At 39.8% G+C, this 14,865-nt stretch overlaps 1 protein-coding gene across 3 annotated transcripts in view; it reads right to left on the bottom strand.

Annotated features, from left to right (window-relative positions):
* pex5lb (peroxisomal biogenesis factor 5-like b) overlaps positions 1-14,865 on the bottom strand; it is an 81,376-nt gene that overhangs the window by 37,013 nt on the left and 29,498 nt on the right. For 2 of the 3 annotated variants that reach the window (XM_037547682.1, XM_017720018.2), the window contains exons 2-4: positions 10,434-10,526; positions 4,923-5,034; positions 2,224-2,436 (exon numbers count right to left, since the gene is read on the bottom strand). In XM_037547682.1, coding sequence (XP_037403579.1) covers positions 2,224-2,436; positions 4,923-5,034; positions 10,434-10,526 — 418 coding nt within the window. The remainder of the gene's footprint in view (positions 1-2,223; positions 2,437-4,922; positions 5,035-10,433; positions 10,527-14,865) is intronic. The other variant, XM_017720019.2, reaches the window with a different exon arrangement.

Raw genomic sequence — 14,865 nt, forward strand, 5'->3', positions numbered from 1 at the left:
CAGACCATACATGGAAAGTAAACTGCAAAAACATCCTCTTCTGAATTCGTCGAGGGTTTTTTGTTTGTTTCTTTTTGCTTTTGTTTTTTTTTTCTCAATCAGACATATCCAATTCTCTCTACTGAACTCCACTGAATTACACTGTAAAAACTCTGCTCAACTTAAAATGATACAGCAACTGATTACATGGCTTTTCTTGAGTTGACTCCAGATTTGAAACTCCTTGATTGAGTCAAAAATTCTCCCAGAGAGAAGTTTCTAGGTCTGTATCTCAATTAGATAAACAAAACTGAATTTACGGTTTTTAACTCAATTTCTCCACTCGCTCCTTCCATCACACAGTCCCATCTGGCATATTTTCCTCTTGGGCTTCTGGATATCAGAATCCTTTATTGATCCCAGAGGGAAATTGCAGTTGTTACAGTTGCAACCCTTTATGAAAAAGAGTAGCACTTTAATAGTTTAAAACAAAGATAAAGAGAAATCTGCACAGCTGTGGTGTTGCTGGTATTTAAACTCACAGTCTCCTGACATTGGGATGAATTATTAGACACATTATTAGGTTGCACCACATGAGTTGATGCCATGTTTTAAAGGTAAAACAACAAATATTTTCTCTGGTAAATTAAACATTTGCAGACAGAAAGAGTTGCCTCATGTGCTCCTGAGTGGCGGGGTGGACTAAACCATCACCCCACCAAGAGGTTGTGAGTTTGAGCCCTAGCAAAGCCGTAGCCGTCCATAGGTTGGTACCCAAGAGAAAACGAGTCAAGCAGGGTTGTGATGGAAAAGACTGAACACGACATTCCCTGATTAACAATCAATAAACTAAATATTGGCTGACTAGCTGACTAAATTAGGGAGAAAATTGGGTAAAAACCCCCCCAAAAAAGTGCTATTTCAACAATATTTACTTTCAGTTTTCTCTTTTTTAGAGCACAACATGTAAAACAACTTCCCTCTGACTCACTTTCTTCTCCAACTGCTTGTCTTGCCTCGTCCCTCCCCTGTGTCTGCGTCACTCACTCGAGTCTCAGTGCTCATCATAATGCACAGATATGATCGGTTGAGTAGCGTCACAATGCATTTACAATGCATGCGACTGGTCTGTGAGCCTCCCTGGCCGCTAAAGCCGTACCGTAAAAGCTAGAAAAGCGACACCGATTAAAATAGGACCACCTCGTCGAAATGAAATAATTCTCTCAATTATTTATTATTTATTAAATATTCTCTTAAGTAATTGTCTAGAAAATAGACAACACCTCACACCCTCTGCATGCTACACTGGATGAAAAGAGAAGCACATTCAGTGGTCGGCTGTTACAGCAGCGCTGTGTTAAAGAGCCGTGTGAGATCTTTCATAGCTACTGCTAGACGGCTCTACAACAGTTCTCCTTACTGCAGAGACGGTACTGATCTCCTGCTGTCTGAACTGAGCTGAACCACCTCACTGTATCTCCTCTTTGATTAATTCACACTGTGCAATACATCACAACTATTACTGTAATGACACTTTTCACTGTGCACTTTACTTCAGACTACAATACTGATGACACTCAGAGTTAGTCAGGTCTATAATATGTGCTGTTAGGCTACCTGATACCACTCAGTGCCTGCTGTCTGTAAACACAGCGAATCTGTCTCATATGCCATGTGAGTATTTAAATACATATACTTTTTTACTTTTATACTTTATTTCTCTTGTACTTCAACTTCTGTCTAGATTTATTTCTATTGGGTATTTTTCTGCATAGTGTATGTAAGCATATGTGTAATTATAAGTCTTGCTACTGAAACACTGCAGTTTCCCTCCGGGATCAATAAAGTTCTATCTATTGATCTGTCTATCTCTATACTTCACCGGTTATAGGTCCATAGGACAGCATCTGGGTCCACGTGGACCACAGTTTGCCAATTAGTGACCTCTGGTGTAGCTCAAACTGCAGTCCCACAGTAAAAAAAAAAAGATTTAACCCCTTAAAATCCCAGGGTTATTACATTCTACGGCATATTATTCAGTAAGTACAGGGACTTCAGTGTGAACTGGCTGAGCTATTCTTATGTTATGAAAGTGTGTAATAAAAGCCATTTAAGGAAAGGTATTCAGACCTTAGATATGAAAAGGTACCAACTAAGGTACCAATTACCGAGGGCCATACCTCCAAGCCAATAACAGCCTTATCATCTCAATCCTGGTATGATGTCATCACAGAAGGTCCATACCTGAATCTAGAGAGGCTCTCTCAGCGTTGAAAGAGCCAGTTGAGAACTCCTCTGTGTCCACCTGGATGAGCTCTGTCTCCTCTGTTTTCCTCCTGCAGAAACTGCCCTTGGCAGACCCCGCTCTCCGGGGGCCTCGGGGGCTCCTCCGGTCCCAGCTCCACCTCCGCTCACTGGGCTCACTCAGGTCCACCAGGTCCAGCGCTGTAGATATGACTGGGAAACAGAAACACTGGTAAAGTGAGATGCAGGTGTGAAACCTTAAAGAGTAGCTCAACCACACACGCTGACATGGAAGCTATTAGCCACTAATCAGCATGACACTATTTGCATAATGCTAAATGGTGGCCATTCAGTTTCATTCATTGTTAGCAACATTAGCTTTTTTTCACTGAACTATTCCTTTAGACTGAATCCACGCTTCAGTTCCTCAGTCCACATTAGATTTATAATAGTCACTGAATACTAAGTCTTAAGACTGATAACCAAAAAGTGTGTCTGCAGCTCAAGAGGGGACAAAGCGCTCCACAACCAAACCAGTAAAAGTTCAATGAAAGGCTGAGTACTTAGGGCTTTCTAAAGAAGCTTTTAAGAGTTTAGGAGACTCCAGCTTTAAGATAAGGAACCTCAGAGACTTGAACAGACTTCTTAAGTTGACCATGCCCTTTTTTCACTGATCGAAAGTGCATACGTGTGACAAAAAAAGGACAGAGATGATGAATCTATCCCTCTAGTGAGTCTCTAAAGGGAGCAGCCTCACTTCTTTTTTTACTGGAGGTGTTTCATCGAGACTCTAAAGAGCACCTTTCTCAGATTTGTTTCTCAGACTGCTGTGTTGAAAGATTTCGCACTGGCTTATAACCTCACGTGTACAGCATTATATACACTGCCTTAATAACTTAATATTTTAAATGTAAACCTAAATGTAATGTGGATTTTTCTTTGCAAAAACTGTAAACCTGAAGGATCAGCTAATAAAACCCCTGCTTTGGAAATAAAGCAGAAGCCAAGCATTTTATCCCTTTGTTATGGTCCCAGTGTTCAACCTTTTGGGCATTTAAATCTAAAATTGACTTAAAACTTAAAATTTTTAATTTTAATATATGCTTTTCATAATAGTTTAAAGAAAACTGTTAAATATACCTTTTGATAAATAAACCTTTTTAGATGTAAAGCACCTTGTAACTAACTAACTAACTACTAAATTAACCATCAACCTAATTATCTCACCCAATCATTCACTCGCTTACTCACATGATCACTCATTAATGTTTAGTAGACTGAAAACTTTCCACAAGGGGGCGCTAGTAGCAGTCAAAAAGTCTCTGATGCTTCATAAGAGCAACCGCTCTGCATCAGTCACACTGCGTGTCCTTGTTTCACCCTTAAGTGAACTGAAAATCAAAGAGAAATTTTCAAAAGATGGCAAAGTGCCCCCGACACTTTTAATGGACATGGAAACCACAATCAGAACTTCATGTAAGGGCAACCTAATGAACAGGGTGCACTTAAGACTAGAACAATTTAACCATAGACAGTTTTTCACTGAGCTCTTCACATATTCGTACTAACAGATCATCATGATGCGCTCCTAACAGAAGTCAATATTTTTCACAGGTCTGTTTCTCATTTGACTGGCGACCTGTCCAGGGTGTTTCCTGCTTTCCACCCAATGGTCGCTGGGGATCCCGATGACCCAAAAGCATAAGCAGCTTAGAAAATATGTGTATTTCTCATATGATCACAGCAGCCAGTGAGTGTAACAGTGACTGTAACTGTAACACTGTAAGGCTGTTACTAGACAGTAACAGTGACTGGTTTTGATAGATCTATTTGTTATCAGTACTCTGATAGGCCTCTATCAGCAGCTAGTGAGTGTAACAGTATCTTGTAACTGTAACACTGTAAGGCTGTTACTAGACAGTAACAGTGACTGGTTTCGATAGATCTATTTGTTATCAGTACTCTGATAGGCCTCTATCAGCAGCTAGTGAGTGTAACAGTATCTTGTAACAGTAACACTGTAACATTGTTACTGGTCAGTGACAGTGACTCGTTTTGGTGGCTCTATTTCTTATTGGTACTTTGATAGGCTTCTAAAAGCAGTCAGAGACAGTAACATTGACTGTAACAGTGGCACTATAACACTGTTACTAGTCTGTAACAGTGACTGGTTTTGACAGATCTACGTATTTCTTATCGGTGCTCTGACTGGCCTCTGACAGCAGTCAGTGAGGGTAACACTGACTGTTACAGTAACACTTGAGTGCTGTTACTAGTCAGTAATAGTAACTGGTTTTGATAGATCTATTTCTTATTGGTACTCTGATTGGCCTCTAATCAGCAGCTATGACTGGTTAAAAACACACTTCTGTCCAATGACTGGCTCATTTTTTCATTTGATTTCATGATTTAGGGCTCAGACAACTGATTTTCTGTAGAGCTGCTCTACTACCCATAAACGATGGAAACTGGAAATGCCTTATCTGACAAAACAGTTGTTTGCAATCTATCAGTATGGAATGTAAACAGAATGTAAACGTAATGAATTTCTTTGCCTAAACGCACAATTAAATACGTAATCACATAATTACTATTGTGTATAATATAAATATTGTGGAGCCCTAATTAGCCAAGTGGAGTGAAGGAGAGGAGAAGAGACGATGGAGAACAGCAGGATGAACAGATGAGAGCTGAGGAACCTGCTGTGTTGGAGGTGACCGGCCGTGTGGCTCCATCGCTCCTGCTCTCGCTCTGGAAGTCATCGATGGATGGGCTCAGTAACGGACGGCTCTCTTGGTGCTCACTGCCCAGCTGCAAAACACAATAAAATGATACGATACTGTCAGAAAGCCGTTTCATATCATATATACACTCGTTCTCATAAGGCTCTTTTTATTTCAACATTATTGGACCAAATGGGATCATTTTGGCCTGTAGTAAATAAGCCAAAGCCTTTGAGACGCAGTATAAATAGGCCCCTTTTTGCCAATGTGACTTTGTAGAGTGGATATTTCTTTACTGTCCTGAGGATGTCTATTGACTTAGCCCAACAGCGCCTTCAGCGTGTGCTATTCAACATGAGATGGTAATATGTAGTTATTTTTAGATATTGAGCTAAGATTAGCTTTAACACATGGCCATTTCTGCCGGCGTCGCTGTTATTGACGTTTCTGAATCTCATCATGTGATAATGCAGACAACACATTTAACCTGCCAGGCTAATGCAAAACATTTCTGCATTCCTTTCACTACAATATTTTCACACTATACTCTGACATTCAAAGGTCAGGAGTCATTTTGATATGAATAATTTTGGTTGTTTCATACAGTGCTGTGCAACCGTCACAGATGAGCCTTCATTTGTTTAATTTCCAGCCAAAACGGCCATTAAGTACAAGATAATCACTTTTCAGTGTCAAGAAAAAAGCAGAAAACATATTTAACAGAAAATCACAGAAGCCTCAACAACTAAAAATACTATCTAAACTAAATTATTCAGTGTGTCACTCTTTACCTTTATTACAGCTTCCATTCTTTTCAGGAGACTCACTTTTAGCTCCTCAAAGAATCTGCGGACACGCCTCCAAAGTTCAGTCTTAGAAGTTGTTTGCACTTTCTGCTTCTTACAATCCCAATAATGCCAATTATAAGTTTACAAATTTAGACGTGTCAATTTTCTTAGAGCTCGGGTTTTGGTGTTCTAGTGCAAACGTTCTTCCTTTGTGTTTATCTCCTGTGAGGCTTCTTGAACAGCTACACATCCTTTCAGACCCACAGCACCGAGTCGTCATCTCACAGTGGAAGGATGGACAGAAACACCAGTGGATGTTTTTCAGATCTGAGGCAGCTTGATTTTCTCCTCTCTCTCAAAGAGGAACGCTTTAAGTGCTGTTTATCTGATGGGGGCAGTTTTGGTGTCTACCAGGTCTTCCAGGTGGTTGTTAGGAGTCTTGTGTTCTCTGTAGTTTTTAATCACTGTTTTTTCACTTATTTTTCTTTGACTTTCTCCTTTCTTATATAGTGGATTGTCTTATACCCGATCTCCTCATAAATATCTCCTGACAAATGAACAACTTGTACTTAGTGGCTGTTGTTTCAATAAGATCTTAGACAACAAAAGGTGCTTCTAAATGTTGTATTCAATATTTAAAGCAGTTATACAACAACAACTATACAAAGATAAATAATATAGTGTAATTATATATTTATAGGCTTTTTTAATCAAGTTATCTGCCTCAACATCTAATTGTCACAATTAAAAACCAACTATAGTGATTTTATCGTAACTCCATTCACCATAAAATAGCCACGCAATGTAAAGGCCAACAGGCATTTTCAAATGATCTCAAAAACTGAAAATCTACAAAAATGGAGATACATGATTTATATATTTAACAATATATATGGACACTTTATATGATTAAATATCCAACTTTTCATTTCTACTAATTATTTCCAGCATACTAATTATTAATTAGATAAACTTGTGACGTTGCACATTTATCTATCACGATACTGATTTTTTACACTATAACTGAAAATGGTAACATAAGCATTTATATGACACATAATATTCAGTCAGTTTTAGGAAAAGGACACTGTTTATGCTCAAAGGTGCTGGACTGCATCACTGTAAATCATTAGCTGGCGTAACTCTGTGCTGTGTAAATCCATACCATCCATTTCACCTTTGGATACCTGCCAGTAATATTTATGTTGACCATCCAGAAGCATAAAACAATAGGACAAAAATGCCCTTTACAGAGGTTGAAACTGACCCCTCAATATCATTCAACACATAAATTGGCAATAAACATAGAGACACTGACAGATCAGTCACTTCTGCAGGTTTTAGAAGGTTTTCAATGAGTGATTTATACTGACACATGGAGGACACATGTTCCTGAAGGGTTCTTGCCCCTGTCTGCTCAGATGTCACCTTCTCAGGCTTTGCGCAGCTAAAAGACCCCCTGAACGTTTGAAATTTTCCCTTTTGTATGTGCTACTTCCGATTCACAGCATACAAAGGGCCCACAAATTCTTCACTGTAGAGCTCATTATCATGTATTGAGAAAGCCGTGGCCCTCTGCCATGACCCAAATGGAGCAAAACCGAGAAATCTCAAAGCTCTTTCTGTCTCTGGGTTACCACTAAGAATAGTCTGCTAAGTCTTTTCCACTTAATCAAAAATGATTTCCATACTTTCCACACGACAAAATAATCTCCTTTAGCTCCGGAGAAACGCCTGATCACATTATGGTTTTGTTTTACGACAAAAAATAGTAACAGAATACAAGACTTGTATATGAAAACTCAATTACAAAGTTATTATGAAGTTTCAAGACTGAAAAATAAATGAATACACTAAAAACCGTTCATGAGGCTGATATTGGTTTTGCATGTGCTGCTTGCTGTCCAAACGTTTACTGATGTTATAAATCCAATCAATTGCTAATTTAAAAATAAAGTATTTAGACTTCTACAGCTTTAAAAGGTAAAAATAAATAAGTAAAACAAAAGTCATTCATGTGTCTGATGTTGGCTGTGCGTGTGTTGCTTCATGTCTGAAAATTGGCCGATGTTGTAAATCCAAATAGCGGATATCGCCAAAATTGAACTAAAATTTTATCAAGAAGATTACAAGTTAAAAAAGACATAATTACAATACAATAATTCATGTGGCAGATCTTGGCTGTGCAGGTGTTGCTTCTTGTCCATAAATATACAAGTGTGATCATTAGAAAATAAAAAAGTTTGATGCTGTCAGTTTCAAAGTAAAAATCCATGAAAAGTTAAAAGGGCCTACAATGAAAGTCACATTTCTAACCCGGCTTTACATGATACATTTTCATTTAGCTAATTATGTGTTGTGAGTTGCCCGCAATGTAATTTTTGATCAATTTTACCCAAAGCAATCAAACCTGCACTACACATTCAGTTATTTCACTAGACAGCCAAATTAGCAGCACATATTCTTTGATCCACCATATTATTCTCGCTATAAAAGTATCTGTAAGTTTCATATTTATCTGATGTGTGCTTGTTAAGTAGTTGAAAATTAATTACGGTTAAAGTCTACTTGAGATCTCACTCATCCTGAAAGCACAAGAAGTTCATCATGGACAGCATCTCGGTCTAATGTTCATCATTTGAAATGAACCTAAGCTCTGTGTAAAATTAGAGGGCATGAAAAGAAGAGAAAATGAATCTATGTAGATTACATTAAAAATAAATGCTTGCACAAGTGTTTATAAACAAACAGCTGTGAGCGTTAGCTGGCTAGTTAACACAGCTAGTTAAAACAGCTAGTCCTTTTCAACCACCCAATAACGTTTTAGGCCCAATCCCATTTCTTCTTTTTACCCCTACCCCTTGTTTTCAACTGAGTTACAAGGGGTAGTGGTTGAAATCTTTCCCAATGAAATGGGAGCCTCAAATAAAAAGAGCATTGCTTCATTAACAGCTACCAGCGCTGCTCTGTAGGCGACCCTGCCCGTCTGCAGTCACAGCAAAGGAGGGGGAAGTTCAGCTCCTCACTGCTGGGCTTTAGTTACATTTGGGGGATCATACGTCTTTAAAGAGGGGGGCAATTATTTATTATCACTCACTCCTAATTCATTGGTGATACGAAGCTGAAGTCAGATATTCACCAGCCTCTTGTTCAAATTTCCTGTTCCACCTTAAATGGGGCAGCAGTTACGTTCTGCCACTTCAGGCGTCAGAACTGCTGGACTATTTAAGGTGGAACAGGAAAGTTAGCTGGCTAGCTACCGAGACATTAGCATGCCATTAGCGAATTTTTATGCTTTATACATTGAAACGACATTAAACTAAGACAAAACAGTGGTCATCGTAAATTTTTAACTGAGAAAATTCTCACATTTGTGGGTTTCTTTGGTCACTTGCACAGCCGTCTTGCTGAATTTTCTTTTTTTTTCTCTCTGTTTGGAGCTGTGCCTCTGAAAAACCTATACTTGGTGGGCCATGTAGCCCTAACACTTCGCCCTATCCCTCTATCTCAGCAAAAATTGGGACACTCTACCCCTAGACGTGAACATGCAAAAGAGGGCTAAGGGCTCAGTGGTAGGGGCGAGGGGTCAAACTGGGATTATTTTCTCGTCCATTGATTTGGTTTAAAATATGTCTGGCGAGTGATCACATGATGCTAACTTTGTTTTGACCGGCTATTTAGTGAAACTTCTTTCATAAAGTTGAGATGTTTGCAACTCTTGTGGCTCAGTTTCAAGTGGGTTGCATGACACTTTATATTATGCAACTCTAGTGCAATTTAGTTTCATGTAGGTTTCAAGCAACAAAAGTTGCATGAAAGTTTCACTGTGTAAAGAATGCGAAAGTTTTGAAAAATAATGGTAATGAAAATTTGGAATGGAACTGTTTGTTCATTCAGCACAGACACTTTTAAACCGTTTGAGCAGCAGTAGAGCAACAGTGGAAATGCGGGCCAATGAAAAAGAACCTAAAAAGCAAGTATAAGTAAAACTAATGGAATTCACTTCCAACTGACTCTTTTATGTAAATTGTTTTTATTTGCTGTCAGCTATTTTTGGTTGTTGGCTCCAGTTTTTGGCCCAGTCTGTCCGTTCATGCAGGTTTTGGCCATTTTCACTAACGTGAACACTGTACAGTTTCAGGTCTTTGAGCAGGAAAATCTGCAAATGAGTCAACATCCTGTGTAGAAAACAACACTTGTTTTCTTACGTGAATCCCAGACAAAAGCCACATACACAAAAGCAAACAACATCAACATTCAGCTTTGGCTTGCTTACAGAAAAACACTGGCATGCAAACAAGGAACAAAAATGTACCATAAAATTGCTGCTTATGGGGAGTGATGCTCACATTAACCCACATTAACTGGAAGACTATGAGCTTATTGGTTTGGTGCCTGAAAGTATTGACCGATAAGGCAAGATTCCTGGACCATCCTGTCTTCACGGATGCAGAATAAAAAAATGGACATAACTAAAAACATAGCCAATTTTGTCCGAACCCCATACAGCAGCTCACATTAGCCAATGACAAAAGCCAATGAAGACGGTAGCATGTCTTTCACACATGTTTATGTGTGAAGAGAAACTCTAATCTATATTCAAAGCAGGTAGCACCTAGCCCTTGAGACCTAGGTCATTTTTAATCATTAAAGGAAGTGCTAGGTGCTTCCTGTTGGTGGGTGTATGTGTTCAGCCCACCTTGGTTGTAACGCTGCGGAGGGGGTTTCCATCTGAGGATGCTTTACTTGGTAGCTCCTTCAGCACCATGGCAACCACCCTCGAGTCTTTCCCCTACAACAACGAAATCAATATTGGATTGTGTCAGTTTGAGGTAAACTCGCTCTGATTAGGTTGTAACCACCAGGTCTTCTGCAAATATGTAATCAAACCACTGCGCGTTGGTCATTTTTGGCCAAATTTTGCCAAAAGAAAATATAATACAGTTCACATGAACCCAACTGACACAACACAGAGTTTGTATTATCAGCATGCAGGTCGATTCAGCTCAATTAAACCCAGTTTTACTGGGATAGTGCTTTTTTCTAAACAGTCAATTTTGCAAAATGTCCAGACCCTGAATGAGCACCACAGATGGAGACAGTATCAGGAAGAAACATCCATGAGAGCAAGAGAATCACTGAGAGGAACCAAGACTCAAGAGCATAAACTCCCTAAGAGCATAAGGAAGAACAACTGAGAGGAAATAAGATGCTAAATGAAGAAATTCATTAAGAGTTTGAGGAAGAACCAGTGAGGAACCAAGAAACTCCCTAAGAGCATGAGGAAGAACCATTGAGGAACCAAGAAACTCCCAAAGAGCATGAGGAAGAACCAGTGAGAAACCAAAAAACTTCTTAAGAGCATGTGGAAGAACCACTGAGAGGAACCAACTCTCAAAAGGAAAAACTCCCTAAGACGAATAAGAACCACTGAGAGGAACCAAGACTCTAAAGAGGAACCCGTCCTCCTCTGAGCCACTGGAGCATTTGGGATACAAATAGGACGAAGAAGAAAAAAAAAACTAGTGTTTTTCAGCCTAATCTGCCATCTGTAGTGTACGGTTGATTACCAAGGACATCATGACATATTTCCCTGCTCTTAGAAAATAACTCAAAACCCACTGAAGCCATTGGGCAACTGCTGAATTCCACCCCAGTAAGCAAGCCTGCATCGCCTAAAGGAAAGAAAAATCAAAACAGAGATCTCTCTTGCATCTCTGTAGTTTCTGCGAGACGACACTGGGCCTCATTCTCCAATATCTTCCTAAGCTTTTCTTAAATTCGTTCTTGAGAAAGGTTCTAAGTCAGATTCACGATGTGTTCTTAAACTCCAGAACTGTTCACACCTTTTTGCTCTAGAGTGTGTGTAGATTCTGTTCCTGCCTAAGAACAAATCTCAAATAAGAAAACACTGGTGAATGTCAGAATCTTCATGAAACACTGCATAAGTGGCTTTTAAGAAGAAATGACATCTTAAGAACAATTGACAAATGAGGCCCAATGAGATTAGATGGAAACCGAGAGGAGACGTTTCCTGCTGCTCAGATACTTCTCCTGAGAAAAGAGCCCAATCTCACGTGTTTCCTCTTAAGTTTTAGCAAAAAGCTCAAAAGATCAAATCGATCTTATTCTCAAAAGTCACACACTGGGCTCAGATTTGCCAGGATACTAACACTCAACTTCATCAGCAGCTAAACGCTCATCTCTAATTTTTGTCTAATGCAATTTCTCCTAAGGAATTTTAGAGGAATTGCCATTTAGTCTCGGAACGATCAACTAAGTGAGCATTTAGTTTGGGTTTGTCCACATCCACAGCTCAGTTGGCCACATTCGGTGGTGGTGTGGGCCAATGAGCTACTCCACGCAGGGCTCATGTCTGTTTTTGCAGGACCGTGTTACCCACAATCAGCTTGCAGTAGGAGACAATCCAGAAAAAGCTCTTTTCACATTTCAGCATTTTGTCTTCTGGAAGTAGTCATTACAGGGTAACGTGCTTCCACTGAAGCAACAGCGATGAGGAGTCGAGCATGTGCAGCTTACTAAAGTGTTCGAGTTTGTAGCAAAAACACCCGTAACTCAGTTTCAGTGATTTTAAAGTTGCTGCTACAGCCGCTTTCAGAGGAACAGTTTTCTTTTTCTCCCGCAAAAAACAGTCTGTATCTGACAGAGCAAGTCCTCAGAGGGGAGTAAATGTTCATTCACTGGAGTCGAGGGTTGTATAAAACATCTCCGGTGGCGCTATGGACCACAACTCCACACCCACCTGCTGGAATGTATGCGTCTTTAGCTTTTCACTAACTAGTTTACTGATAGCAAGCTGCTTCAACATCTCCAGTTAACATGGCTCACCGAGCATTTTAGGTGTGGTTGTTTTCACCTGTCCACTCTGTAGATGTCAGCTGAAGTTACTGTACCTTGATAGCTGTGAAGAGATTTTTCCATGAAGAATTTGTGCCCTTTATTTAGTTTGAACTCCCACACTGTTGTGTGTTTGGTTCTCCAACAATTCCGCAGACATCCTCGAATTCAAGTCTTGGCAACTATGACAAAGTTGAAGTGACACAAGTTCTGCGGTGGCAAATGCTATATTTCTAAGGTTAATAGCTGTCTGCGTACGGCAATAGCTGAACTTGTCTTGCCCTGCCGTTTCTTCTGAAAAGGTCCTTTGGTGGTGCAGGTCCAGTGTGTGCTAGCCTATGTAAGGCTGGTGTGGGCTTTGTGTGGGTTTGTCAATGCCCACACCACCCACAGTCAACTCTCAGTAGACCAATGAGGGCATGTTTGCTGGGATAGGTAAACATTTATGGAACGCTTTCATGAATTCTTTGTGAACTTCCACTGACTTTTCAAGTTTTCTGCAGAATTAAGCCATTAAAATGCGCAAAGTCATTCAGCGTGGTTTGATGTGAAACGCACCGGTCTTGAAAAGCTCGCTGAGTCAGAATAATCCACAATAGTGGTGATAGGAACCAGATGTGTGGCTTCTAACTTTCCCTGACAGAACGTTAGTGCATGAAATGGTTACAAATACTGCTTTAAGATAGAGTTGAGGAGGTTTTGGCCTAACGCAAATTCATTTTAAGCAATACTGAGTGTTTATAAGGCAAAATAGGCATCAAACAAAACTTATTTTCTCAGAGTTATCACTCTTTTACCATCATCACATTACATGTAAAAATTCGGGACACACCTGAATGTTCACTGGAGGTTTGGATGGTTAATAACATGGCTGTATTTGTGTTGTAGTCATTTTGACTCCTGGTTCCCATCACCACCATTGTAAAGAAATCTGAGTATGTAAGTTTCTCCACAGCGAACTGTTTCACACCAAACCACACTGAATAACTTTACTCACATTACAATGTTTGAATTACGGATTTACTGAATACAATCATTTGTTAATTCAGAGATGGGACTAGTTTTCCTGACGGAAGAATTCATGATTATGGATATCGCAAAAACAAGGAAAGCAAAAGGAATCTGGACAGCTTTTTTATTCTGCTGCTTCAGTGTTTGAAAACCTGGGTTCACAATACAGATGTGGCAGATAGACATCAGGCTGAAAAATCCTGGAATGTTCTTGTAGAAAAACAACAAATTTCACAAAACACTGATGATCTCTGGTGTACCATCATGCATGACACACTTCCGACTCAGCACACCAGTGAAGCAGTAAAGCCGCAAGCATATCACAGCTGCTGTAGGATGTAGAAACAACAATTCGAGCATTAAATGATTTCAGCTTGGCACCGCTCCATTCAGGGTCATGCCGACTAGACGCTGTCCATCACCGCAGCGCTTCAGAACAGTGAAGCTTTTAAAAGCGCCGGTCCCTCTCAGACAGAGCTTAGCACTTAAGAGGGACCGCTGGGACACTGAGAGCGGGCAGGGAAGCCGTTCGGCCGCCATGTTTGACTCTGCTGAGTACCATTTAAGCCTCACTGTAGCTGCTGGCTGCAGGGCGGAGATGTGATCTCACTGCCGCAGTCCACCTTAATATGAAACAACCTCCTTTAGCTTTGGAGGAAATGCCTAAACAAAATGTGCAGGATTCAGCAAAAATGAGAAAAGGATTATATCTGGTTTTTGTTTTTACAATTTCTGCATAATTCAACAGTTAAGAGACACTAACTGGGTCAGAACTGTTCACAGTGTTGGTGATAGGAACCAGACGTCTGAAGAGTTTAATGCTTCCGTCAGAAAGTTTTTACGCAACTGCCTGAAACAGTTTTTTATGATGGTTTTAAGAAGATTTTGGCCTCCATATATGGCGGAGGGGTACATGCAGCTTATTTTAAGGCAAAATAGTCCCTGAAGAAAACATCCATCCATCCATCCATCCATTTTCCAAGCCGCCCTGAAGAAAACATTTAATTTAAAATTTAATATTCTTTTTTGCCATAATTACTACATATAAAAGTACGTGTTGGTTCACTGGCGGTTTTGGATAGTAAATAAAATGGCTAACTGTGTGGCTTCTAACTTTCCCTGACAGAACATCAGTGCATGAAAAGGTTACAAATACATTGTACGATGCCTGAGACGTTGTTTTAAGGAGGTTTTGGCCTAATGCAAATTCATTTTAAGTAATACTGAGTGTTTATAAGGTTTATAAGTGGTTGGTGTAGTGT

This window comes from Pygocentrus nattereri, chromosome 19 (assembly GCF_015220715.1).
Source record: "Pygocentrus nattereri isolate fPygNat1 chromosome 19, fPygNat1.pri, whole genome shotgun sequence".
NCBI classification, from domain to species: domain Eukaryota; kingdom Metazoa; phylum Chordata; class Actinopteri; order Characiformes; family Serrasalmidae; genus Pygocentrus; species Pygocentrus nattereri.